The sequence below is a fragment of the Mycteria americana genome, chromosome 5 (assembly GCF_035582795.1).
Source record: "Mycteria americana isolate JAX WOST 10 ecotype Jacksonville Zoo and Gardens chromosome 5, USCA_MyAme_1.0, whole genome shotgun sequence".
Classification (NCBI taxonomy): domain Eukaryota; kingdom Metazoa; phylum Chordata; class Aves; order Ciconiiformes; family Ciconiidae; genus Mycteria; species Mycteria americana.
Window position 1 is genome coordinate 47,535,021 of NC_134369.1, and position 24,647 is coordinate 47,559,667.

The 24,647-nt window shown below is 52.6% G+C and overlaps 1 protein-coding gene across 1 annotated transcript; it reads left to right on the top strand.

Annotated features, from left to right (window-relative positions):
• Positions 1–340: 340 nt before the first annotated feature.
• On the top strand, positions 341–24,091 carry VSX2 (visual system homeobox 2). The gene is made up of 5 exons (XM_075503249.1): positions 341–782; positions 2,080–2,164; positions 5,033–5,156; positions 22,556–22,736; positions 23,760–24,091. The coding sequence occupies exons 1-5, from the start codon at positions 341–343 to the stop codon at positions 24,089–24,091; spliced, it is 1,164 nt and encodes a 387-aa protein (XP_075359364.1).
• Positions 24,092–24,647: the final 556 nt, after the last annotated feature.

The following is a 24,647-nucleotide window of genomic DNA, read 5'->3' on the forward strand; positions in this document are numbered from 1 at the left end:
TGCTTACGACAGCACGGATGCCTCCATCCCTCCCGAGCCCCCCTCCCCCGGCACGGCTGGAGGCGAAGCGGGGCCGGGGCCTGCCCCGCCGGGGCGGCCCTTCTCGGCGCGGGGGCGGGCGGCGGCCCCAGCCCGCCGGCGGGCACCGGCCCCAGCCCGCCGAGCAGCGGCCCCGCCGCCGCCGGTGCCGGCTTTTTGGCATCCCTAATCGCGGCTGGCCCCTGTGATTGGCTGCGCGGCTCTGACCCCGCTCGGGCTCCCGGCTGGGCGGATAAAAGGGGCCTGAGCCGGGGGCTCCCAGGCATTCCCGGAGCGGGCACCAGGGACCGCCGGCCGCAGCATGACGGGCAAAGCGGGCGCGGCGCTGGCCCCCAGCCTGCCCGGTAAGCCCAAGCCCGACGGCGCGGCCGCCGCCCCCGCCGCCGCGCCGCCGCCGCCTCCGCCGCCCCCCGCGGCGGGGGCCAAGCCCAGCTCCGGGCCCACCCCTCCCCGCTGCACGGGCTTCGGCATCCAGGAGATCCTGGGCTTGAACAAGGAGCCGCCGTCGCACCCTCGGGCCGCCCTGGACTCGCTGCCCGCCGGGCACCTGCTGGCGGCCCGCTCCGTGCTCAGCCCCGCCGGGGTGGGCGGCGTGGGCATGGGGCTGCTGGGGGCCGGCGGCATCCCCGGCTTCTACACCCAGCCCACCTTCCTGGAGGTGCTCTCCGACCCCCAGAGCGTCCACCTGCAGCCCCTGGCCCGGGCCCCCGGGCAGCTGGACAGCAGCCAGACGGCCAGCTCAGGTAGGCACGGCCCCGGCCCCCGGGGACCCCGCTGCGCCCCGCCAGCGCCGCTGCCCGCCCCCGGCAGCCGCCGGCACTCGGCGCCCCGGCGGGAGGCCCGGTGCCCGGCGGCGGGAGGGCGATTTCGTTTCGGTCCCGAGGAGGAGGAGAAGGGCGGGCGGGCGGGATCGCATCTCCCCCCGTCCGGGGCTGCGGCCCCGGCGTGATGGCGCGCCCGGGGGCGCCCGGCCCGGGGATGCGCGGAGCCCCGGCGGAGCGGCCCCGGCGGCCCCAACTCGTTGCCGGGGAATTGGGGGCCGCTCGGCATCTCTTTCCTAGACGGCAGCAGCCGTCCGCAGCCCCGCCCGCAGGCCCCGCTCCCAGGCCGCCTCGGGTCCTCCCGGGACGGCAGGCAGCAGCGCCCGGTCCTGGCCCCGGGGCAAGCACCAGCCTCCTCCCGGGAGCGGCCGGAGCCGTCCGGAGCGGCGCGGTGCCCGGCCCGGGCGGTGCCCGCCGCCCCCGCCCGCAGCACGGCCCGCCGGGCAGCGCGGCGCCGGGGCCGGGCGGGTGGCGAGGCACCGCGGGCAGAAACGGGGCCGGAGCGCGGCCGGAGCGCGGGGCCAGCCCCGGCCGCCGCGGGCACAGCGGCCCGCATCGAAATGCGGGCCCCGGTTCCGTCCCCCGGCTGCTCCTTCGGGGCAAAGGCGGCGCCGCCCTGCCCTTAACCCCCCCCGGCCGGGGCACCCCTGGGGAGCGGCGGGCTGCGGGCAGGCACCAGCTCTTCCAGGGATTTTGTTTTTCCTGGTAGCTCCATAAACCTCAATTTTTTCCTCCCCGCTCCGGTGTTTCTGCGGGGAAGTCCGGGACCCCCGGGCTGGGGCAGGCGTCTGCGGGTGCCCGGCCGCGGGGAGGGGGCCGCAGGTCCCCCATTTTCCTACGGTTTTGTTGAGCTTGCCGGGCTCCGCATTTTAGCAGCGCGACAACAGCAGCCCCAGCAAACGACTTCGCGGGAGAGAGGGGAGAGCGAGAGCCCGGTACCGGCCCGGAGCCTTCCCTGGAGGGGGTGGATCGCCCCGGGCCGCCCGGACCCGGACCGGGGCCGCGGCCGGGACCGGGACCGGGAGCAGCGCTGAAGCCGGGGCTGGGGCCGCGCCGGGCTGGAGGGAGCGGCCGGCGGCGAGCCCCGTCCGCGGCGCGATCGCAACGAAACCTTCGGCCGGAGCCGCCGGAGGGAGCGGAGCCGCCGGGCCCGGCCCTGGCCGGGGGTCCCCGGCGGGGAGCGAGCCCCAGCCCACGGCCGCTGCCTGTCTCTCCACAGATTCCGAGGATGTCTCCTCCAGCGACCGGAAAATGTCCAAATCCTCTCTAAACCAGAGCAAGAAACGAAAGAAGCGGCGACACAGGTAAGCGAGCGGCCGCCACCCCCGGCTCCCGCCGCCCCCCTCCCCAGGGCACCGGGCACCGGCAGCGCCGAGCCCCGCCGCCCCGCCGGGCCCGACCCGCTCCGGCCCGGAGCGAAACACCCCTCCCGGCACCGGCCGCCGGAGAGCCCCGGCGGCCCTGCGGCTTCTCGCCCGGGCCCTTCCCTTTTTTCTTTCTCTCCCTCCAAAATAAATCGGATTTGGGGACGTGCCTGTAGGGAGCGGGGGGATCGGCCACAGGTGTCATTTTATTTAATTTTTCTGGCTGCGGATCCAGGTATCCCGAGCAGCCCGTGAGCGTCTGGGCAGGATGCGGATCAGCAGTGTTCAGGGGGGAAAAAATCACCGACCCGTCCGAAACTGAAGCAGTTAAATAATCAAAACCATTCCCTGCTCCACATACAGCAATCTTAATACTGGCTGTCAGCGAGGGACAATTTCTATCAATGGTTTAAATATTTTATTACTTACAAATAAATGTTTTGCCAATAGATTAAATAGTTGGGAATCAGACACAGCCTGCAGAGAAGCTGGAGAAGGCTGGAGAATTGCTCAAGGAAACGAAGATCCACTCTGGGAGATCCAGAGGGGATTTGGTTTCCCCTCGGGAATGGTCAGGGTAATAGACTTTGCCTGACTTCTCCCACAGTTAAAATGGAGTTGGATTGTCTGCGCCTTGTAAACAGAAACGAAAAATCCCGTGCTGGGTTCTGGCATTGCTGTGGCCGGAGAGTCAGGACAAAGGAAGGCCAGACACCATCCACCGAGGGTGATTTAGGAATAATTAAATCAATCCTGCCACGATGCAGGAAGGGTGGATTAAAAGATGCCCCAGTGAAAGCTTAGCAGGATGCGGGGTGGAAGGAGACGGACTATCCCAGGAGATGTCCTGCTATTCATGCAACAGGAGGCTTGGTCTGGAGGGCTCATCCCAAACCCTGGGTAAATGCTCCCAGTTTGGGTGCTCTGGAGTAAATACGGGTTCGTTTTCTGTGTGGACCGGACAGGGCTGGGTGAAAACACAGTAGGGCTGGTGTACAGGTCATGGTCTGGGTGGGAGAGAGGAAATGAAATTCAGATTTGTTTTCTTTTCAGTTCTAGACAGAATCAAACCTGCAACATTTAGCTGTAGTTGTATATTCTGTACTAAATGGTTAAGACCTCTAGTTGTACCAGGAATGGGCTGGGAGATGAGAGGCCACTAGTCTGCAGATATCTGCAGGATAGAAACACCAAAAGGGAGAGTGGATTGTGTATTGCAAAAGAGACAGGGGCTACCCAGGGGCGAGAGCTAAAAGGGGAAAACTTCAGCTGAATGTCAGGCAAAACCCTCCCGCCGGTGAGCTGTGCTGGGCTTCGGTGCTCTGGTCGGAGGAGGGTGGAGCAGAATGCTTGAAATCTAAACTGGATCAAAATTGGAATAATTTTTGCTGTGGTCCCAGAGAGAGAAAATACACGAGTTAATGTGTCTCTGCTGTCCCTAGAGTTCACAGATTTGTCGGAGCTGAAGGAAAACTGTTTGAAAAGAGAATGGATTTAGGAGTGAATTTAAAGAAGGATCTGATTGCAGGCAGGTCCCTTGCATTTGCATGCTGCTTTTGTTAGTAATGTTATCGATCTGGTGGAATCCTTTTGATTCTGAATAGCGGAGGCTATTTCTGAGATTTTCTGTTTATGCTCTCTGGAATTGTAGGGCTTTTCTGAAATTCAGATGTATTTTAGAAAAATACTTTTTTTTTTCCTCTTTCCTTCCCCCTTCTGGGAGCTGCATGTTTCTTAGTTTGATAATATATTTATACATTTACTTTGAACAAAGGCTGCAATTTGTTGTTTGTTGGGGGTTTTTTTGCCACTGGAATGTTGTTAGTTTTTATCAAAAATTGTGTTTTGTGTACCGGGGGGGTTAGAAGGTGGGATTTTTAACCCTCGGGGGAGTGGAAGTGGTCCGAGATCTCTCATCCATCCCCTGGAGAAGGGCTTTCATCCGTCTCGGCTTTCCAGCTGCTGATTTTTCAATCTGGTTGTCCCAAGCTGAGAACTGGCTGCGCAGAGGCGGGTTGGGCTACTGCCCGCCCAGGGCGGTCCAGGAGGATTTCCAGAGGATAATGGGGTAATGCAAACTGGCAGGGAGCAGCTAATGGGATATGGGAGTGGAAACAACCAGGGTAAAGGCAGAGCAAGGGAGCTGGCACTGGCTCTTGTAGGGAAGGACTGGTGAAAAGCAGTGGGGAGCAGAGTGGATAAAACCTTTGGAGGATTCAGCTGAGGACTGGGGCTCCAGGGGAGGATTATTTGCTTGTGGAGATTGAAGAGGCTAAGGACCAGCAGCTGGGGAAGGGCTCAGCACCTCTCCAGATGGGGTGCTGAGGGGATGCTGCTTTATCTCAGCGTGACTATCAAAGGGTTAAGAAACCTCTGGATGCAAGAGGAGGAGGAGGGTGGTTTTAAGCTAGGCCAGGGGTGGGTGCCTCTGCTGTCAGAGGGGGGGTGAGGGATAGGGACGCCCCCAGGATCCTCACAAGAGGCAGCAGGGTCTGAGATGTAAGAGCAGCTGCCATCGCTGCTGGTTGCGGGTGCTCGCTGCTGGGGAGGGACTGTCTCCAGAGGGAAGTCCCTAAAGGGAAGGTGATTTGTAACTGTTCAAAGCGCTGTCTTCTGGCATTTTCTGGTTCTCCTTTCACCCTGGCACTTGACCTTTTGTGCAAAGAAACACAGGAGATGGGGGGGGAAAAAGCTATGCGTTATCAGGTTACCCAGGTTTCTGTAGCTTCTGTGTCCATTTCTCTGACTCTTCATCATCTTTGCTTCTTCTTCTTATGTTTTTTGATCAAAGAGTTTTACTCCCCTCAGGACAATCTTCACATCCTACCAACTGGAGGAGCTGGAAAAGGCCTTCAATGAGGCCCACTATCCTGACGTATATGCTAGAGAGATGTTGGCCATGAAAACAGAGTTGCCAGAAGACAGGATACAGGTAATCATATCTCTTGGACCCCCTTATCCTGCCCCTCTCAGCCATGTTCATCCCTCCCTGAAGAAAAAGTAGTGGCATGGGAAGGCTGACATTGCTCTGAATAAACCACCCCAGGCTGTCCACTCCCCTGCCCTCGATGAGTAGGTAGGCAGATCAGCTGCTCTTGGCAGATTTGTATTTGGTGTTTGTATGTCAACGTGTTCTGTACGTGGTGTGTTGTACCAGTGATTCAGGGTGTGTGTAACAGAGGGAATCCTAAATCATTGAAGGAGAACCGGTGTGCAAGGAAAGACTTAAGCGTTTCGAGGTCTTGGTGGTATAGGCAAGAAGAGAGCCTCCTGGAGACCAGGTCTGGGTGGGCAGCGTGGGAGGGAAAGAGCTCACCTCTGCTCCTTTGGGTGCAGGAGGAGGCACTGGGATGCTGCAGGCAGCTAGGACCGCAGTGTGGGAATGATGGGTGAGTCCCAGTGAGGTGTTTGCACTGTCTGTGCACTTTCACTGCATTTGCCTTCTTAAGTGAAGCTTCCCTGAAAGTTTCTGGGGATAATTTTTTGTTAATGATTTTTAATGTTTGGGGTTTAATTGCATGCCAGTCCTGTTGTGCCACTGTGAGGAGGTAGAACGAGGCCGTATGGAGTATTGCCGCTGTGTGGTGAATCCTCCGGCAGTAAGGAGCAGCCTGAGCCACAGGGCTGTGCCAGCACCAGCCTTTGGTGTGCGTGGCAGCCAGTATGCAAGCAATCGTTACAGCCCAAAAAGCTGGAGAAGACTTAGAGCTGCTGTGTACAGCGTGGGAGGCACAATGTGCTTGGACAGACCAAACATGACGTTCACAAGGGTGGACTCCAGCAGCTTCTGCTGCCTCCCTCCTCCCCATGCTCTGCTCCTGCCAGATTGCTGCACAAGGCGCAGGGCTGTAATGGCAAAGCCTTGAACCCATTTTTGCTGGTGCAGGTGATATTTCTTGGCTGGCTGGGGGTCAAACTGGCCTGGTCCCCCACACAGTGGCAGTGGCTGCCTCTGTGGCTGGTGCATAGCAGTTTCTACAAGAGGCATTGCCCTGAGTGCCCTGTGGTGTTGGGAGGGTCCTGGTTTCCCTGGTTCCTCCTTCTGCTCCGTCCCTCATGCATGCCCAGCACCTGCCGACCTGTTCCTTCAGCCTGTGCTCTTTCTTTGCTAAAGAGCTGGCCCAGGAGGCTGCTCCCTTGTGGGTTTGGAAGGTAGCTCAGAGGGCACTAAGCAAGATAACGCTGATGCTGGAAGCTGCTGAGGCATGACCCAGTGCAGGGACAGGGACATCCTCCCAAACAACAGTGCAGCCCTTTTCCCCTCAGTCCTGAGCCCCCCTCACCGCCCTCATTCTTGTGCTCAATCAAGAGTGACATTTTTATAAAAGCAAGTTGTGCTTCTTATCCTGTTGTGCTGGCAGGACTCCTGCTGACCTAACAGCTTGTAGATAACCTGCATGCTGACAGGATTTCCACCGGTCTTCAGAAATAATGGCCCATCATCTGAAATCCTACCCGACTCATTTGGATTTTGCTCTGAGCAATAGGCCCTGATGCTTTGCCTCTAGAGAGAGTGAGCTGGATGGAGGGTCACTTCTCCACTTGTGACCCTGTAGGACATCAAGTCAAGAGGGGAGAGACCTGTCGGGAGTTTAGTGTTGCCTGCACCCACCATCTGATGCTGGGCTGAAAGAAGATCCTTTGATTTCCCATAAAGGGCCTTTCCAAGGAAGAGGTTCACCTATTGGCACAGTATATGTTGAGCTGCAGAGGCATATCTCTGGCCAGAGCTGAGGGCCTTCACTATGGCTGAAGCGGAGGGAGATGTTATGGCAGACAGTGCAGAGCTGGACACTGCATGTACTGCTTCAGCATCTGGAGCATCCTTCTCGTGCTGAGACTCAGTGTTTTATCTGATTTGGAAGTGAAATAGTGGCTAACGTATCTTAGCTACCACTGACTTGCTGCCAGCATGTCATTCTGCAGGTGGCTGATAAACAACTGCCTACTCTTCGTGTACTGCAGAGTTTTTAAACCTAGGAGTGCTCCTTACTGTGACCCATCTGCCCTAGAGATCAGGTTAGGCTTGGACAGCAGAAGCACCCCGTGGTGTGGCTGTTCCGAACATCAGGTGTTGCTAACGGCACGTGAATTCCAGGAGAAAGTGCTTGTGAGCAACACTTTTGCTCATCGTGAAAGGCGAAATCATAGGAAACGGCAGAATTTCTGTGGCATCTATTGTGTGAGAGCATGAGCACCCTGCCAGGGTGAGCACTGGGCTCATGTAGGAGTCCCGAGCACCCCTGATCTTTCCAATGGGTCGGCACCCTTACCACATATTCTATGAAGCTTCCTTGTCCATAATTTTTTGTGTGTCACAAGCCATGACAAGATGGTTCCCGACCTTGATCATGCTTCTTGATATTTCACCTCCTGTTCCTTTTCAACTTTAGCCCCTTTTGTATGAGCCTAATGCTTTCCCCCTTGTTATGATGTTCACACTCTTTAAATAAATCTAAGCTATTTCTTCTCCTGGCTGTCACTTTTGGTTTTCATCATCGCTTAAGCAAGCTGTGAAGATCTTTTCTTAAATCATTCTTCATAAATCACACGCTAGTCTCTTAATCATGTGGTTGTTCTTCTGTGAAGCCCATCCTGCCTGTCAGTCTTCCTGGAAGTAAGGGACCACATGCCTACGGCTGCACACTGGCTGTGTTCACACCAGTTCAGCTAGACTTCCAACTCCTTGCAGAAACAGCCTCTGATTAGCACTGGTCTACTTGCTTCTATATTTCTTTCTTTCTCTTTATCTAATTCAGTCATTTCAAGCTTTTTTTAGACAGATTTTTTGTATCCTCAGGATTTTCCCTTCAGTGTTCTGGGTTTCATACGGCATTTTATTAACTTTTGCTAACAAGCATAGTAAGGCCCTACCAGCTCTGACACTGGTAAGAGGTGGATGTTGACAAGCGTGTAAGAGCAGGGCAGTTATCTAGTGATACTTTGACAGCCTCCTGGGATTCTGAACACATGTAAATATCTTAATATCCCGCAGCAAGAAGTTCTGCAGCAGAACTGCACGAGTGAAGTAAATCTTGCTTTGAATCTATTAGCATCATTTAACGTCCCTTGGAAGAGACAGCTGACAATGAATCTTTATTCCCTTCTTCATAATATTTATCATTTCATGTCATTGTATTTTTTTTTCCTTGCATGAGTTTCTAACTGCTCAAGGGAGCTCTATATTTTTGCATTTTCATTGTAGCTTGCAGTTCCTCCCATCTTTCAGCATTGTTCTCTCCCTCTTGTAGGTCATTAATGAAAGTGTTTTCTAAGATTGTTGTGGGCATCACATGCTGCGGACTTTCACAGCATTTCATGTGGGTTCCCACTGGATCCACACGTAACAGTGATATCTACCCCTTATTTTCATTCATGGAATTATTTCTCAGGAGGTAGTAGTCAAAGAGAAAGTAAATCACCTATGAAATTCAATATGAAAGTGAAATTCAAAGACTGCAATTGAGAGAATGATATATAGGAGCTGCTTGCATGTAAAACCTTCAGCAGAACACTACAAATAGCCATCAGAGGCCAAGGAAGTTATTGGTTTGAGAGAACATTGAATTCAGGAAAAAGTATTCAAATCCTCCATTTAAAGAGAAGATGAACGTGTATTTTTTTCCAAGGCAGCACTCTTTCACATTGCATGCATCTTCCTCCCGTATTGAGCTGGCTGCTGACCATGAGCATCCTCCCATTGGGCAACGTGGGAAAAGAATTTAATTTTCCTAGGGAGACACTTTGCACAAGTCAGACCAGATGTCACTGTGGCCATTTTGCAAGATGCTTGAAAAAGACTACTTTAATCAAGGTATTTGAAAGAATATTTGGAAGAGTTGAAGTGCCGCTATTAGAATAAACCCAGACCATTCTGTAAAATGCAGGTGAGGTAAGTAGGTTCCTGCAGGGAAGTATATCCGTAATAGACAACTTGAAGTATTCAAAATGGCTTCAAGCTGACAAGTATTCTGACACCTGACTTAAATCAGTGTGTTTCTCATAACAGATACTCTTAAGTGTAGTGTGTAGATTTTAGATAAGTTATCCCTATTGAATTTATTAATATGTGACAGTTCCAAACTTTAAACACCAGTAGCTATAATATTAAAGTTCAGTAACAGTTTGATTTGGGATTATTGAAATGACTGTGTATGTTTGTCATTACAGTATGTCTCCTACTGATCAAACAAATCGACTAATCAGTTCAGTATTTCCAAAAAATAAGATCCTGACTGCCATCGTGGGGTTACTAGATTAACCTTTTAAGGGAACTAATCAATTAAAAAAGAGAATAAAAGTGCTAAAAATTGTCAGTTCTCGTTGTTAAATGATTGTATGGTAATTACGTGGATGAAGAATTTTGGGACAAATAAAATTGCTCATGTAAGCAAAAGGAACCCCAAGAAGACGCTGGTGCCATGTGTGAGGAGTGGGGGTTGTCTGTGTATCAGCAAGCTTTGTCAGGCAGCTAAGAGGTCAATTTTGGCTAAAAACAAAACACAGCCAACTGAAACTCTAACTGAAAATGTATTGGTTTAGCTGCTATCAGATTAACACATTTCAGTATCACAGTGTAGCCCTTTAGGAGTTGAATGGGGATGGAGGAATCAGGAGGGGTGGTCATTTGGAGGGAAGCATTTGTTTTCCAGAACAAGAGGCTTACCTTGCTTCAGTTTTGCAAAAACATTCTGTATTTAGAGGTGAATGTAATGGGGAAAGGCCTGAGGAACCTGTATTGCACTGAGCAGGAGCTCAGGAGTGAACCCACGGAGTCCCCTCAAGAAACACGATAGAAAGTGTGAAGGAGACATTTGCTTTATGCAGCTTTAGCAGTCCTGGCTTCTCCCCCTCCTGCCAGCTTTTCCTGCATGCTGCAAAGCGTTGAACTGTAGTCCTAATCCCACGGTGTAAGTGTGGAATGGGGATGATTGCTCCATGCAGTTGCTGGCCTTTCCTGAATCTGTGCCTGGAATGGCCACCAAGGGATTTCTTAGTGCTGCATAAAGTAGTGGTGGTGTTGGTTTTTCTAAGCTTATGCTTGTCACTGTTACTCTCAATAAGCGAGGACCTGTCTATTCTTGCTAAAACTTTGGGTGACTCTCACACTTCGAAGAGAGAAAGGGCAGCATGAGGCACAGTGCCAGCGGGCTCCCACCTGTATCTCCATGCAGCACGTTCACAGAGATCATGTAGCTGGAGGGAAATTACCAGAGCGATTAGGGTGGTTGGAGGCAGATTACCACGGTGATGGAGAAGCTGGAAGTGTTGCTGCTGTGTGAGCCAACCATTTCAATATCTTAATTTTTTTTTAAGAACCCTGCAAGAAGTTAATCATGAAATAGAGCTGAGCAGCTAGTGCTGGCTACCTTTGCCAACAATTCCTGAGCACTGGGGCAAGCCACGGCAGTGTGATACCAGATAAGCGTCATTAACTTCCCCTATGCTTTTAGAAATGTAGGAAGTGTACAAGTGAGAGTAATAAAACTAATCAAACTTACTGGCTTGGTGAGAATATTATTATGAGTGTTTCTCGTGGCGTATGGTTGCATCTCTGCCTCCATGTCTTTAATTGGTATGTGAGGAGTTCATCCACTTTGCTGCCTCTTCAATAACATGCTTGTTTAGTTGATCTAAATTCATATTCATTTCCATTTTTCAATTAAGAGTTGTTTAATTTGGCCCTTTCTGTAATGGAGTGTTTTCATTACCCTTTATCTATGGCCCATTTTCAGTCCATGTGCTAGAACTTCGTTTACAAGTTAATTACCAGAGCTGCAAACAGAGAGGCTGGGTGATGGGCAAGAGCAGGGGCCCAGGCAAGCCTTCCCAAAGGGGTTACTGTCTGGAAAGTCTTAGACTGGCTGCCTTTGGACAGAGGAAGAAAATGTGGCAGGAGACAGGAAGGAAAATGGATGGCCGGGAACATCTCTTCAGCTGACCGTGAAGTGGGGGCCCTCCTGCTTGTTGCTAGGCCATGCAGGTTACCTGCCCAGTTTGTAGGATTTACCCTGGTACAGCTGGGGCTGTAGGTGCAGTTTAAAAGGTGTTTTTTAGCGCAGAGATGGACGTATAGAGGTATGAATATTTTGTATACTCGGCTACCTTTTTATCCCTCTATGTTCAGTCCCTGAGTTGCTTCAGACACTGACCAATTTTCTAAATGGGACAGAAAAACAAATAAAACCAAACTTGCCTGTCCTTGCCTTCTGCTCTGTTCCTTGCAAGAGGTTTATGGCTGCCACAGCATAAGGGACAGTGTGATTTTGGTGTGCTCCTCCACAGTACCGGGAGGGAAATGGGGCTTTGCAGTGACAGCGCCTTCCTTTTCTCTCCATGGTTTGGAGACACCATCACCGAGGGTCAGATACCTTCAAGTGTTGGGGCACTTAAGCTCCCTGCGAGAGGAAAGTCAGGCAACAAAATATGCCATAGCCCATTGCTGTGGAGTGCCTTGGCAAAGACTTTCCCCATCGCGGCCAGGAGAATGAGGAATGGCTCTGCAGGCTTCATGCCAGGCTGTGACAAGTTTTCCCCGCATTTATCCCCCTATTTTCTTAACAACAGTAAGTTAAGGGTAACTTCTTTGAGTTAGCTTAGGCACTGCCGTTCCTAGATCACTTAAGCTCTTCTGGATATGCTACCCTAAATCCCTGTGCTGGGAACACTTGCATTCACTCCTTCTTTTAATGATGAACTTTCTTTTCTCTCTTCTGATACTGCTGCAGTTTTTCACAACTGATTTTTAAAAAAATAATTGAGCAGCTCAGCAGGTTCAATAGTTAATTCCCCTCCAGCCTTAGGATGCCTGGCAGAGGGACCAGCTGATGGTTGTGTGTTCAGGTTTTCCTTTAATGACCCTTTATTATAAAGTTTTCCTCCTTTCCTGACTTTGAATAGAGATTTTTTTAACAGTTCAATAACACAGGCACTTTAGAGACACGGTTAATTTACTCTCCCCTTTATTTCTTAATGGATCTATTTTTCTTTATGGTGTTTATCTTTTACCCTGATAGATCTCAACAAGTTCTGATTCTTCTCTGGCAGCACAAAACTCCTTTGCTTTTTCATTGCCCTTCTTTGTGGGTGTTCTGTGAGCCAGGTTTTGCACAGGCTTGTGCTGTGTTGGGAAGCCTAGTTCTCAACAGACATACAGGTGACCCTGATCTCCAGACGTGTGAGGCTGGCAGGTCCTTCTGTGCAGCAGGAAAGAGGAACTGAGTTGGAGAACAAACTGTTGCTACAATAACCTACAGCAAAGGTGGCTTCCAGACACCACCTTCATCAGAGGCTGTGAGAAAGCATTAGGGGCTCTTCTGTCTGCTCCGAGTGGCATTGCCCTGGGAGCAGCAAGAGATGTTCAGTTTAGCACCTGCCTAGTGTGACAAGCACAGTTTGCTCCCTACTTTCTGTTTCAGTGGGTTTCTGTTAGGTTCCCAACTGTCTGGGCAAAGGCAGAGCTGAAACTTTGCTGGTAGTTATTAGAGTTTTCAGCTGCAGCTTTCTCTCCAAATTCATAGCAAGGGAGTGAAAGTGAAGCATTGCTTATGCCTGCTTACCTTCCTGTGACTTACATAAAGGCCCATGGCACGCATGTTGCACATTCATAAACAGGGGGATTAAGTCCTCTCTGTGGTCTAGAGGTAACCTAATGACTGGCTCCTGCCTGGCTGTTGGAGCTGACCTGCTACAATGTGGATAAGCAGGAGCGCTTTGCCAGGCTGGGTTAGCCCGTACCCGCGTTGTTCAGCCAGGCCAGTGCAGCCAGGCTGCCTGCCCATGCCTCTGGGAAGTCCCGGCTCACCTGCAGTGGCGGGGTCCGCAGGGTATGCCACTGGGGGAAATACCTTCTCATCCGTGCTACCCTCTCCTCTATAAAGGCACTGCTTGGCTCACCCAGAGGGAGTGAGTGTGAGTGTTGTGAGCGTCACTGAACTGTGAGTGTTGTTGGGAAACAACCCCTCGGAAGGATCTAGCCAACCAACCCATGTAATGGATTGGTACATGACGTACATGACGAGTATCTGTGCCGGTCACTGCTCTTAGCCAGACGTGCCGGTGATGTCCGTTCCAAGATAACTTGGTTTATGTCCATCAGGTGTTTCTGGTGTCTCGTATCTTTGGCTTCACTGCCACCCTTCCAACTCAGGGTCCCCCATGACTGTCACTACAGCACCCCGCCATTTGTTGGTTGATTGGATCAACTTGTTGAGCTTATATGATAACCATGACCGAGATCAAGGCTTCAGCGGCTAAGTGACAACTGAGGGAGGGTCCCTGCCTGGGAGATCTTAGCTTGGGTGGACTAAGCATGGGGTATACCTGGGAATCTCCTGGTGAGCTTGGATGTGCTGCCCTGGTGCGAGCAGCATCCACGAGCGGGTTGCGTGTTGCCAGCTCTGCAGGTCACGCCGTTGGCTGTGCTGTGCACTAGCCTGAGCTGGCAATGTCGGCTGCAGGGGTCAATGGCACAGCAGCAGCCAGTGCCTGGAGCACGAGTCTTCTCCAGCTGTAAGGTGTCATGTGAAAATTCCTGGAGTTGTGAATTACCCAGAGAAGGTTAAGGGTACACAGAGCTGAGGAACATGTAGAGCCAGGAGCAGACACGTGGTAGGAGTAGAGCGCTGAAGGGCCACCCTGGTGCAGCCAACATAACTGCCAGTCCTGACCTCCTGGGTGGTGGTCAGGGGACAGACCACTGTTCTGGCCTGCACTTTGGCTCTGGTTGTCCTCCTCCTTCCCCAGATTCAAGACAACCCAGTGAAGGATTTGTTGAGGTTGGGTGATTAGATATCTCTTATTGCATGAGGCAAGGAATTGCAAACACCGTCCTTACCATGTATCTTCCTAAGGGAAGATTGTAAAGGACTGCGACTTTCTCCTTTTGGTGCTCAGTCCAAGCTGCTGCATGGAAACTTAGTACAACATGTTACAACATTTTACAGTATGTAACACATTTCCATAGATGTCTTCCAGCTAATGCTTCAATGCACCAAGAGCTCCCGCGCATTGGTGAGCCCGCACTGTAGCCCTCAGGGGGAACTTTGCGGGGTGTCCCCATGCCCACGGGGATGGGCTTGAGCCTTATCTCGGGAAACAGTGGGCACCAGGTAGTGCTGCAGACACCATCTCCTGCTGGTGCACAGCCTCTGGCTCCTACATTTTTTTCTGGAGAAGGCCATAGTGCGCCTTTGCCCTTTGCTCTGTGCGTACCGATAAAGGAAAGGGCAACACGCAGCTGCTTCTGGCATGCAAGGGGCAGCCCCAGAGCACAGGCAGCGCTCCACAGCCTCTGAGGAAGGCTGGCATCCCAAGCTCTGATTTTGGTGCCCATTGAAAGGCATCATGAAGGGGATGTAACTTTTCTCCTCTGACTGCCCTGATTCGCCTTGCTCTAACATGAAGGTGATAATATGGTGTGTCCCCGCATGTTCACAGAGTGCATTGCGTATGGATGTTTATGAAGACCTATGCTAAGGCTTCCTCTGTACCAGGGGACCTGCAGAGCAGTTTTAGTGGGGAAGGACGAGGCAAAATGAAATCATACAGGCAGGATAGCAGCTTGGTTAATGGAGCCAGGCATTGTGAGCACCCAAAGGATGGATGTGCAGTATCACCCTTTGAGACGATGACAAAAGTCTTCCTGTGTTTGTGTGGACTAGGATGATGGGCACACTCTTGCCAGTTTTCCTGTGACTATCATGCACCCACGACCCTGTTTTTCAATGAGCATGTTAGGAAAAGAGGAATTTGGGTGTTTATCTGCCACGTCCCAGCATCTTGCAGCCTATATGGAGCTGTAGCTCCATAGGTAACTCCTATATGGAGTTCCAGCTAAGCTGCTGGTCAGCTGACATCATGGTCTGGCCATGACGACATCAATGTCTCAGGGATGCGTTTGCTGTGCAGATGTGTTGCACAGATCGACTGTGTGCTGAACCACTGATCTCACTATACGTACTATGCATATCGTGTGCACACTTATTTTTCTTTGGGGAAGATGGGAGCCCTGCACCTGATGAAATTCTCCACTTTTTGAAGGTTACAAGTGAGAAAACATGTTGCCACATGAGGTAGCAAGGCCAGGTGAAAACCCCAGATTTGCCAAGGGAACACAGTTTAAGACATGTTCCCTAGTCAAGAGGGATTTTACTTATGCTTTGGCTGCACAAGTCAGATAAATTGCAATGAGTAGCTATACTTGGCCCACGTAGTGCTTTTAAGAGCAGGATTCAGAGGCAGGCCTGGCCTGCAGGACTGGTGGCATGGTAATAGAACGTACATTTTTGCTGGGTGCCGTACTGAGCCTGTATTCAATGTGTGCCCTGTGCTAGTTTAGCTTAGAGGAGACCCAAGCTTGGATGAACCATCATGTCTTTGCTCGAGAGAGATGAGTACCATTTCACAGCTCATCCCAGTATGTCTGGTTGGACCTGTTAGCCAAGTGGGTCGGACGCGACGCCAGCCATTACCAGGAAGGGCTCTTGCCATGCTGTGTATGGGAACCGCTCTTTCTAATGTGAACTCAGAAAGCTCTTTCCCAGTGTTTAGTAAGAGGAGGGATGATGAGTCCTGTGATCAGCCATGCAGCCCATGTGCAACCTTTACTGCTCTCATTTAACTTCATACCCACTTTACACCAGCCATAGAAAGTGATGTCACCATAAACAGTGCCAATAATTTTGACATTACATTTGAAAAGACAGCAATAAACTGCTTCTAGGCTTATGGAAGTGGTGCAGTCTCCATCAGCAGCCTGGGGACAGGATCGCTACAGGGGAGGGATTCAGGGAAGCCCAGGACCCAGTCAGATCTTACACTCTTGTGGCAATTTGTTATAAAACCCCAGGGCCCATGAGCACGGATGGGGACATGCTCCGAGGAAGATATGAGGCCATTCTTTGCAGTGCTCACATCCTCATACTGAACCCAGCCAGGGCCACCGGCCCTGTCCAATACAAGGGTGAGGACATCGCTATTTTTTCAGAGGAGGTTTTCATTATAGAGTCTTGGGTTGGAAAGGAAGAAGGTAGAAAGCGAGATGTGTAGTTGTCAGGAGGAACTGAGTGCTGAGATGGCAGCAGGGCCCTGGGTGTGGAGGTGTTCTCTGGTCTGCAGCTAGATCCACCCAAGGGCTTCAAGTGGGGAAGTGACAGGTATGCTGCTGGGCATGATTTTAGGAGCAGCGTTCTGCTGTGAGGGGGATAGTGGGCCTGACCAGGTTTTTCTAGTTCAGGAGAGGGGAAACCAGTATGCAGGCAGAGGTGTGAAGAGCTTGCACTGAGAAACAGAGCTTCTCTGTGCCAATGCTTTGCTGTGCATACAGTGAGGTGACAGGATCAGTCCAGAGCAGCGTGGTGGGGAAAGGGACATAAGCAACTACAGGGTGTTGGTGTAGATGTCTGGATGCTTCCCACGGTAGTCAATGCCACAGAGGGAAGAGATCTGGTGGATGAACATGAGAAATTCAGCTTCTGAACGGGTCAGACCAAGATAGCTCGATCCCTGGGAGAAGAGCATGGTGCTGGATGGACATGAGTGTGTTGAGTCAGAAAGACATCAGCACCATCACGTCAGGTGGGACCATGACAGTGGATTACAACCCAAGACAACGTCACAGGAGAAGTCCAGAAAGCTCCCCGGCTGCCTGGCTGGGCAGGACAGGGTTTCTCTGCTGTGTCCTCACTTGAAGAGCTCAGTATCAGAAATGGCTTCTTTGCAGGGATGGTACAGAGCAACAGTTTGGCTCCCCGAAGCTGAAGGTTTGCACCAGGGGAATTGTCAGAGAGCAAAGAAGATATGCCTGTTAGTCCATGGGCGGGGGAGATGGGCTCAGCGTTGCTGCTGGGGGCACTTGGCATTTTGTCCCTCGCCTTAGCTGGTGGTTTGCCAACAGCCATGTGCGGCTGCTCCCTGCAGCCTGGCAAAGGCATGTGCTGTGGGGCGAGTGCTGGTGTGTCTGTGTGTCTGTGTCTGTGTGTCCGTGCATGTGTGGACGTGCATTTGCTTGTGGCCATCTAGTGGACATTTCAGCATGCACTGCTTTGGGCTGGGACCATCTTGTGCTCCATAAAGCTTGTTCCTTGAAAGACCCCTGTTGAAATGCTATGTCAAAGGCAGTATGTGAGATTTGGTGAAGCAAAAATTCCCCATTATCTAGCCTGGAATTTTCCTTTAAGAGATGAGGAATGTTTGGGCAGGGACAATAACATTTTTTTATTAGAAAGACAAAAAAGGCCACTACCAATTCTCCTGTCTGTGTGCCCCAGCTTGGAAACTAGCAGCTGAGAAAATGAGTGTAACCAGTGAAACTTTTAGGTTGAAACAATACAGAAACAATACACAGTAACACCCTAGGTGCCTTAAAATATCCCTTTGCTAATTCAGATTCCTGGCTCACGGCCAACCTCAGGGAGATTTCTCTCTTTAGCAGACAATGTTTCAGGAGCTGATTAGGTAAACAAACTAATATGATGAATGCGGATAACAAGGACACATTGAGTCTCGCGTCCCTTTGCAAAATGAGAGATTCCTCCTACTACAATTTGCTTTTCTGCATCATCAATAATCCGAAGAAGTATCGGTCATCATTTGTGATTCAGAGGAGGAAACTGGCAAGAATAACCTTGCCAGTCTTGACTCCGAAATGCTGCAACCCTGTGGTCGAGCACAGAGTGCCTCAGCTTTTACTGTTTGGCCAGTGGGCACCAAGGGTGAGAATTAGATGATGATTAAGGTTAGAAACATCCCCAATTATAAGGCTTTGCAATACTGCTGATTTTGGTAAGGGGGTCTCAGAAGAACAGGCATGTGGAACAAGGATCCGGGAGATGACACTGAAGGTGCTGGCATTTGCTGCTCTCTTGGTTCCTAGGCTGTGGCTGCTCTTGGAGGACGGTGTCAGCGTGATCTGCCCAGTGGGGTTAGACAGTGTGTCATGCTCAGCTGTGACCAAATGATAGGGACTGAGTTGATGGGCAGATCCTCTCTGAGTGAAGTGTAATGTTACTACCCTCTATTTACCTGCTTAATTTTGAGAACAAGTTTTGCAAGGTGATGGGTTTTGGTCCTGCAGCTTTTCTAAGCCTAGAGGACCAAAACTCATGGATATGGAAGAGCCTGCAGTTTCTGCAGGGTGTGCAGGCATACCCAACTTGCAGCATGCAATGTGCAGTGAGCATCTTATCCTGCTGCCAGTGCACGGAGGGTGTCTGGCAGCCTTGTCAGAGGCATGCTTGGCTGCTACCCCCAGCTCGGCCACGGCAGTGACCACCCCAGATCCAGCCCTTGGTGTGCCAAGGGCAGCGCTTCTGGAGCCTCAGGAGCAGCCCAGGAGAGGGCTTTGGGCTGCTAAACAGCAAATGTGCATGCATGGGCTGAACTTAGATGCTAACACATCTCGTGGATAGCAAGACAAACCTGTCCTCTTACCTCTGTTGTCCATTTTTTGAGGATAGGTGCCTGGAACAAGCTTCCCATGTTTCACAGAGGGTGCTCCTGTGATAATAAAAAGCTGTAGCACATTGGTCCAAAAGACACCTCTGCGCATCAGATTGTGATAGCTTTGCACAAACATCTGACGTGCTTCAGTCTAAAATTAATCAGGGGTTTTCACCACTGCTTGTGAAGTGTGGAAGCACAAGCACAATCTTTTCACCGTACCCTGGGCTGTGCAAGAGAGAACCAGATGAAAGCAAGTGAGGAGGAAGGTGCATGGTACACAGCCACGTCAATAAAGCATTTCACAAAGCTGAGCCGATCCATGTGATGGGAAGGGGCAAGAGGAAACGTGGACAAATGTAAACATTGCTTGAAGCAGACTGAATTTTACAGAGCTGGAGGAAGTTGTAGAGCAGGTATCTCCAAGCAAAGGCAACAAGCAGCCAAAGAAGACACAGAATACCAAAACTGTGAGTAAGTGTAAGTATAAGGGTGAAACCCTCTCCAGGAAAAGTGAGGTGCCAATAATAAATAACTGCATATTTGGAAGTTGTGGCTAATGTACCAACACAGCCGAAAATACCTCAGAATTACTAAAACTGGTGCGTAATTCAGCTCAGAATCAAGGCACAGGAAAATTTTGGTAACATGTCAAGAAATCTGAAGAAAGCAGTGAGATCTTCTCCCAGAAGAAAGTCCCACTGATGGAGCCATCTGAATGAGGGCAAAATCCTGAGAACGGGCCACAGGGAATAATTCTGCTGATCTGAAATGGTGTGGGGACTGCCAGTGCTGGAGCTCTTCCATCCGTGCTCCTCAGGACAGGCTTGTGGCAAAGGTGCTGGGCTGGGGTCTGATCCCGGCAATATTCAGTATTGAGCACCATTGGTTTCACTCGATTTCATGCCTGAGATGAAGATATGGCTCCTGGTATTAAAGCAAGATCATCAGTCCTCCTGATTTCTGTTCTGCTAGAAATTCTGGGATTTCAAAGTTTCCTTTTTCCTAGTTAAAAGCAAGAGGAAATTCCCATCAAATGACAAAAATTGGTTTGGGAAATCTCAGAATGATCTTACTGAGGTGTTGATGTCATTTTGATTTTCCCATTTGGCTTTAAAGCATAGATTTTGCATGTCTTAGGTGGCTGAGATTAAAATACAGCATTCAGAAGAAAGCCATAGATAATTTTGATTACAGTTCCACTGGCCGGCTGCAGTTTTTCCTGTGCAATTGAATCAGCATCTTTTGATAGAAAATTTTCCACCGGCTCTAGTCAAAATTGGGCTGCCAGCTGGCAAAGCTTCTGCTGGCTCCGGCATTTGCATGGCCCTGCCGTGGGAAAGGGGATGCTCCGGGGCCACAGGTTTAGTGGCAGCAGGCAGTGCTGGGGCAGGCTGAGGCCTGGCCAGGGGAGCACGAGGCACGGGGGAAGATGTTTGGGGCATCAAGGCAGGAGGGAGGGGAAAGGGAGAGGTGGTAAAAGCATGAGTGAAGAGGCACCTGGATAAAAGAGAATTGAGGAGAGTTTAAAAAGTTGCCCACTTGGTACTTGACGGAAAAACCTGTTCCTGGCTGAGATCCCATGTGTGGCAACTGGTGACAGGAACAGCTGTGCAGTGCCGAGCCCTGCAAGCCACTCTGGGTACATGGAAAGGTGTCACTGCAGCCCCAAACCAAGGCAGGTTTGCAGGCACCGGCCCTTGGGTTGTGCAGGAATTTCTCCCTGAAGCCAAGGGAGACAGAGAGGAGCTCTGTGGCGAGGGACGTAACTGTTCTGGTTTATCCAGGACAGAACAAGCAGGATCCCTCTCCTAGCCCCGGTGGGTTGAGCTGCCTGCCACAGCATGGAGGTGTCGGGGGTGGCTGCCCCGCCACCTCGGTCTGGTGGGTGAGAAGGAACCACAGGGGTTTGTGCTGAGGTTGGAGAGGGAGAGAGCCAGTCCCCTCCAGCTCTGCCCTCCGGGCTCTGGGAGCGGGAGGACCGCATGGCCTGGAGTGAGAGACGCTGCTAGCATCCTGCTGACTGCACAACTGAGCGAACCCGTGTGTCACGAAGGCATGGAGGAGCGCGCAGAGAGAGGAAGCTGTGCAATCCTGCGGGTCCTTGCTCAGGCTCCGGTGGATTTGCAGCCATTCATGGTCCAGGGGTTACATACCGGCAGTATGGAAGTGTAAATCAGACTGTTTATCATGCAGAGGAGGTGATGTGTGTGGTGAAGCAGCCTGGCTGTAAAATCCCCTCTGACATGCACAGAGTGTCTTCTGCTGGGAGAAGCTGGGATCACAGCCGCTGGGACCACCACCCCACCCATCGCGCAGAGCTCCCTGCAGGGCCAGGCTGGCCGGGCTCCCAGGAATGGCCACAGCTGGCTGTCGCCCATGCTAGCAAGCCACCTGCCTACCCTGCAGCTCTGTCCCCGTAAGGCTTCAGTGCTGGGCAGTTCCCCTCTGCACAGGTCGAAGAGGCGAGCTTGCCTTGCCAGCTGAGAGCAGGACATCGCTCCACGGCATCAGTCTCACGGTCCCCACGGCAGAGCTGAGGGTCTGCGCTCCCCACTGCAGCCTGAGCACCCCCACGGCTATGGGCGGTGGGGACAAGAGAGGGTTAAGCTGTCAGCTCTGTAATGTTAAACAGGTGTCAAAGGCACCTCCATATATCTGCAGATTGAAATCAAATTCTTTGCAGTATAAAAAGATAAATTACCCAGGCGATTCCCGCCTCATCCCACTCATCAGGCCAGCGCCAGACGGCAAGCAATTTTTTTTTTTAATGTGCTAACGACCTAATCAAGCAATCAAGTCGGAGAAGATTGCGGAGTGACCCCGAGCATCCATCTGCCAGCGAGACCCCGCCATTCATTTCCATTCTGCCTTGTACTTTCCGGGAAAGGGAGGGAAAAAAATAGAAAAGAAAAAAAAAATCCTAAACAAATTAACACCCAATTTTCTGTGAGTCTAATTAGTTAAATGAGGAGGTGTTTGGGGTGTCCGCGGGGAGGGAGGGGCTGCCTCTCGGAGAGGGGCCTGGTAACTCCATGGCATTAATTAGCGCAGGTCAATGGCGTGGTTCCCTGGGGACCAGCTGCTTTAATTTCCCGTGATATTTCAGTGCCTGAGGCCCATCGATTCAAACTGAAATTAACTTATTTTTCAATCAGGCCTGGGCTGCCCCTGGGGCTGACTCTTCCTTTGCCTCCTTCTGAATAGACCTCGAGCAATTTTTCATCTAAAGCTGATGCCTCTGCTCGGTGGGAAGGGAGGGGAGCCGGGGAGGGAGGAGGGCGAGGGAGACAAGAGGAATGGAAATCGGAGAGAGAGCGCTAATAGATTTCTGCGAGCATTCCCCCCCCCGCCATCGCCACCCGCCTCTCTGCTCGCTGCCCCCCCAGGTCACAGCTCAGAGATTATTCTGCCAATTTTCTGAGAAGATGAGGGGCTTTTCAAACTGGGAATTCAGGGCGAAGCACACAGATCAGCTTCCCCCTTCTCCCGCCTCTCCCGAGCATCCGCCCCCGTCCCAGCCCTCCCTGCAGGCACCGCTGCCCGCAGCCCCACGCCGCAGCTCAGACACCTAGTAAATAATGAAAGAAAATCCCAGGCACGAGAGCCAAAAGCGGCTAGAAAAAGACGCTGTGATGGCAAATTAATTACATCCTGTGGAGAGGGATGGGACCTGCTCTCATGCTTGGCCCTCACCGCTCCTGCAAGGGAGGGAGGGAGAGATACCCGGCAGCTGCTGCATGGGAAAAGAGGTTGCAGTGCTTTTGGGATGAGCATCCACTCGTCTGCCTTCATCCTGCTGCACAAGCACACGTGTGTTCCCATGCGGGAAGGGGGATGACACACCTTCTCCCCCCAAAAACCCATGTCCCTCCTTGTCGCCCGCCCCAGGTTTGGTTCCAGAACCGCCGGGCCAAATGGCGGAAGAGGGAGAAGTGCTGGGGCAGGAGCAGTGTGATGGCTGAGTACGGGCTCTACGGTGCCATGGTGCGTCACTCCATCCCGCTGCCCGAGTCCATCCTCAAGTCCGCCAAGGATGGCATCATGGAGTCCTGCGCCCCTTGGCTCCTGGGTAAGAGAGCAGCCCCCTTTGTGGGGGATGTGAGGAAGAAACCGGAGCCGTGTTGAAAACACGGGTGGAGGGTGGCGGGGTGAGGTCCCCCCACCCCACCACCCTCCAGACCCCCGTCCCCCAACAGCCCTCGTCAATAGGCTCTGACTGCTCATCCCAAATTCCTGCTGGTCCTTGGTTCCTGACCTGCAGGATCTGGCCAGAATTTGCCCCCCATGCTGAGGCTGGTGTTAGCCTTTGACTCCTGTGGCATGAGCATCCCTCATGTCCAGCCCTGGAGCAGGGGCTCCAACCCTTGCCCAAAGCAGGAGGTCATCCTGGTCTGACTCCCCCAGCCCCGTGATGCTGTGTGGGGTGTGGGACACCCAAATGCGCTCTCCTTGCCCCAAGTCCCAGGGGGAACACGCTGCTGCCTCCTCCTGCTCTCGGCACCTGGGGAGCTGCTTTTCTGCCTGTTTTCATTTGTTTTTCTGTGCAGACATGGAGGTAGCAGCTACCCTACCACGCTCCTGCTCTTTGCCTTCTGACCTTTCAGGCTGGTTCTGCCCCAAAACTAGTGTCTGGCATCTTGACAACGGGCTGTCCTGTCCTTCTATCTGAGAGAGGCAGAGGGGTGGGTTGTGTGAGGAGTGGGTTGATGCAGAAATAGGCAATGGGGGATCTCCCTCCCCAGCCTTGGTGAAGCTCAGACAACTGTGCTGCTGTCTGAGACCCTTGTCCCCATGTGGGGACAAGGTAGCTTTAGGTTCACAGAGAGAAATGAAGGGGACAGTAATTACAGACCTTTGGGGGCAGCCCCGAGGCCACAGATGCCTGGCCAGGCTGCCCCAGCAGGCAGCCGCCTTGCCTGGGCTGCCCTCGTGCTGGGGCCAGAGCGAGCGGCTCGCCGTGACTGCTGCGTGAAGCGAGGGTTTCTGCTTTTCCTTAATTCTGGCCTCTCTTTATCTTTGCTGTTTTCAGTTCAAGATGGCTTTCCCATGCCCAGGCGCTTTTCTAAACCCGAATACCAACAATTCTTTTTAGGGATGCACAAAAAATCTCTGGAGGCAGCGGCTGAGGCGGGGAGGAAGACGGAGGTGGAGCGCCAGGCCCTGCCCAAGCTTGACAAGGGTGACAAGGAAGAAAGGGGCCTGGATCCCAAAACCACCATTTCCCAGGAGGAACTGAGAGAAAACAGCATTGCCGCCCTCAGGGCCAAAGCTCAGGAGCACAGCACCAAAGTCCTGGGGACCATCGCCGGGGACACCCCGGCCCCAGGCAGGAAGCCGGAGACAGGGGAGGAGGCAGCAGCGACAGAGGATGAGAGACAGACAGAGAAGCTGAACTCGTCGCAGAAGGAGGAGAAGCTGATCTAGGGTGGGAAGAGGTGGCGGAAGCCAGCCCCGACAGACACTGTGTCCTCCGGGGGCCGCGTTCCCCCTCGGACTGCCAGGCCCCCCTGGCCGCCCCTGCCCGGGGAGCGGGGCCCTGGTCTCTGCATTTGGGGCTGCCTGGCAGGGGTGCCCCCTGCCCACTCCCCTCCAGCGTACCCCTGCCCCTCGCTCCTCCGCCCCGTCGGGCCTTCCTCACCCCCCCACCCCTTCCTTTTGGGGGACCAGGAAGTGTCCCATCATCGTCGCCACCCGAGAGGACACCGAGGTTCTGGGCCCTCCAGCCTCGTGACCAGCTCTGGGGCTCTATCCTCCTGCTCCAGCCCCAGACCCCATCCGCCATCTTGGAGCCAGCCTGTCCTCTGCCGCCATGACCCTCCTTGGTGCACTTCTCTCCCCAGTGCTGCTCTGGCCCTTCCCCTGGCACCTTGTCCTGCCGTGCCCCAGGCAGATCCGCCACCTTTCCCCAGCCATCACCTCTGCTTCTGGCCCAGGCCGCAGCGGGACAAGCCCATGGCAGTGTTTGCATGAAATGGCGACT

Coding starts and splice junctions, on each gene's coding strand:
- VSX2 (XM_075503249.1), top strand. CDS start 341: ATGACGGGCAAAGCGGGCGCGGCGCTGGCCCCCAGCCTGCCCGGTAAG. Junction 5,157..22,555: donor TGCCAGAAGACAGGATACAG/GTAATCATATCT, acceptor CGCCCGCCCCAG/GTTTGGTTCCAGAACCGCCG. Junction 22,737..23,759: donor CTGCGCCCCTTGGCTCCTGG/GTAAGAGAGCAG, acceptor AATTCTTTTTAG/GGATGCACAAAAAATCTCTG.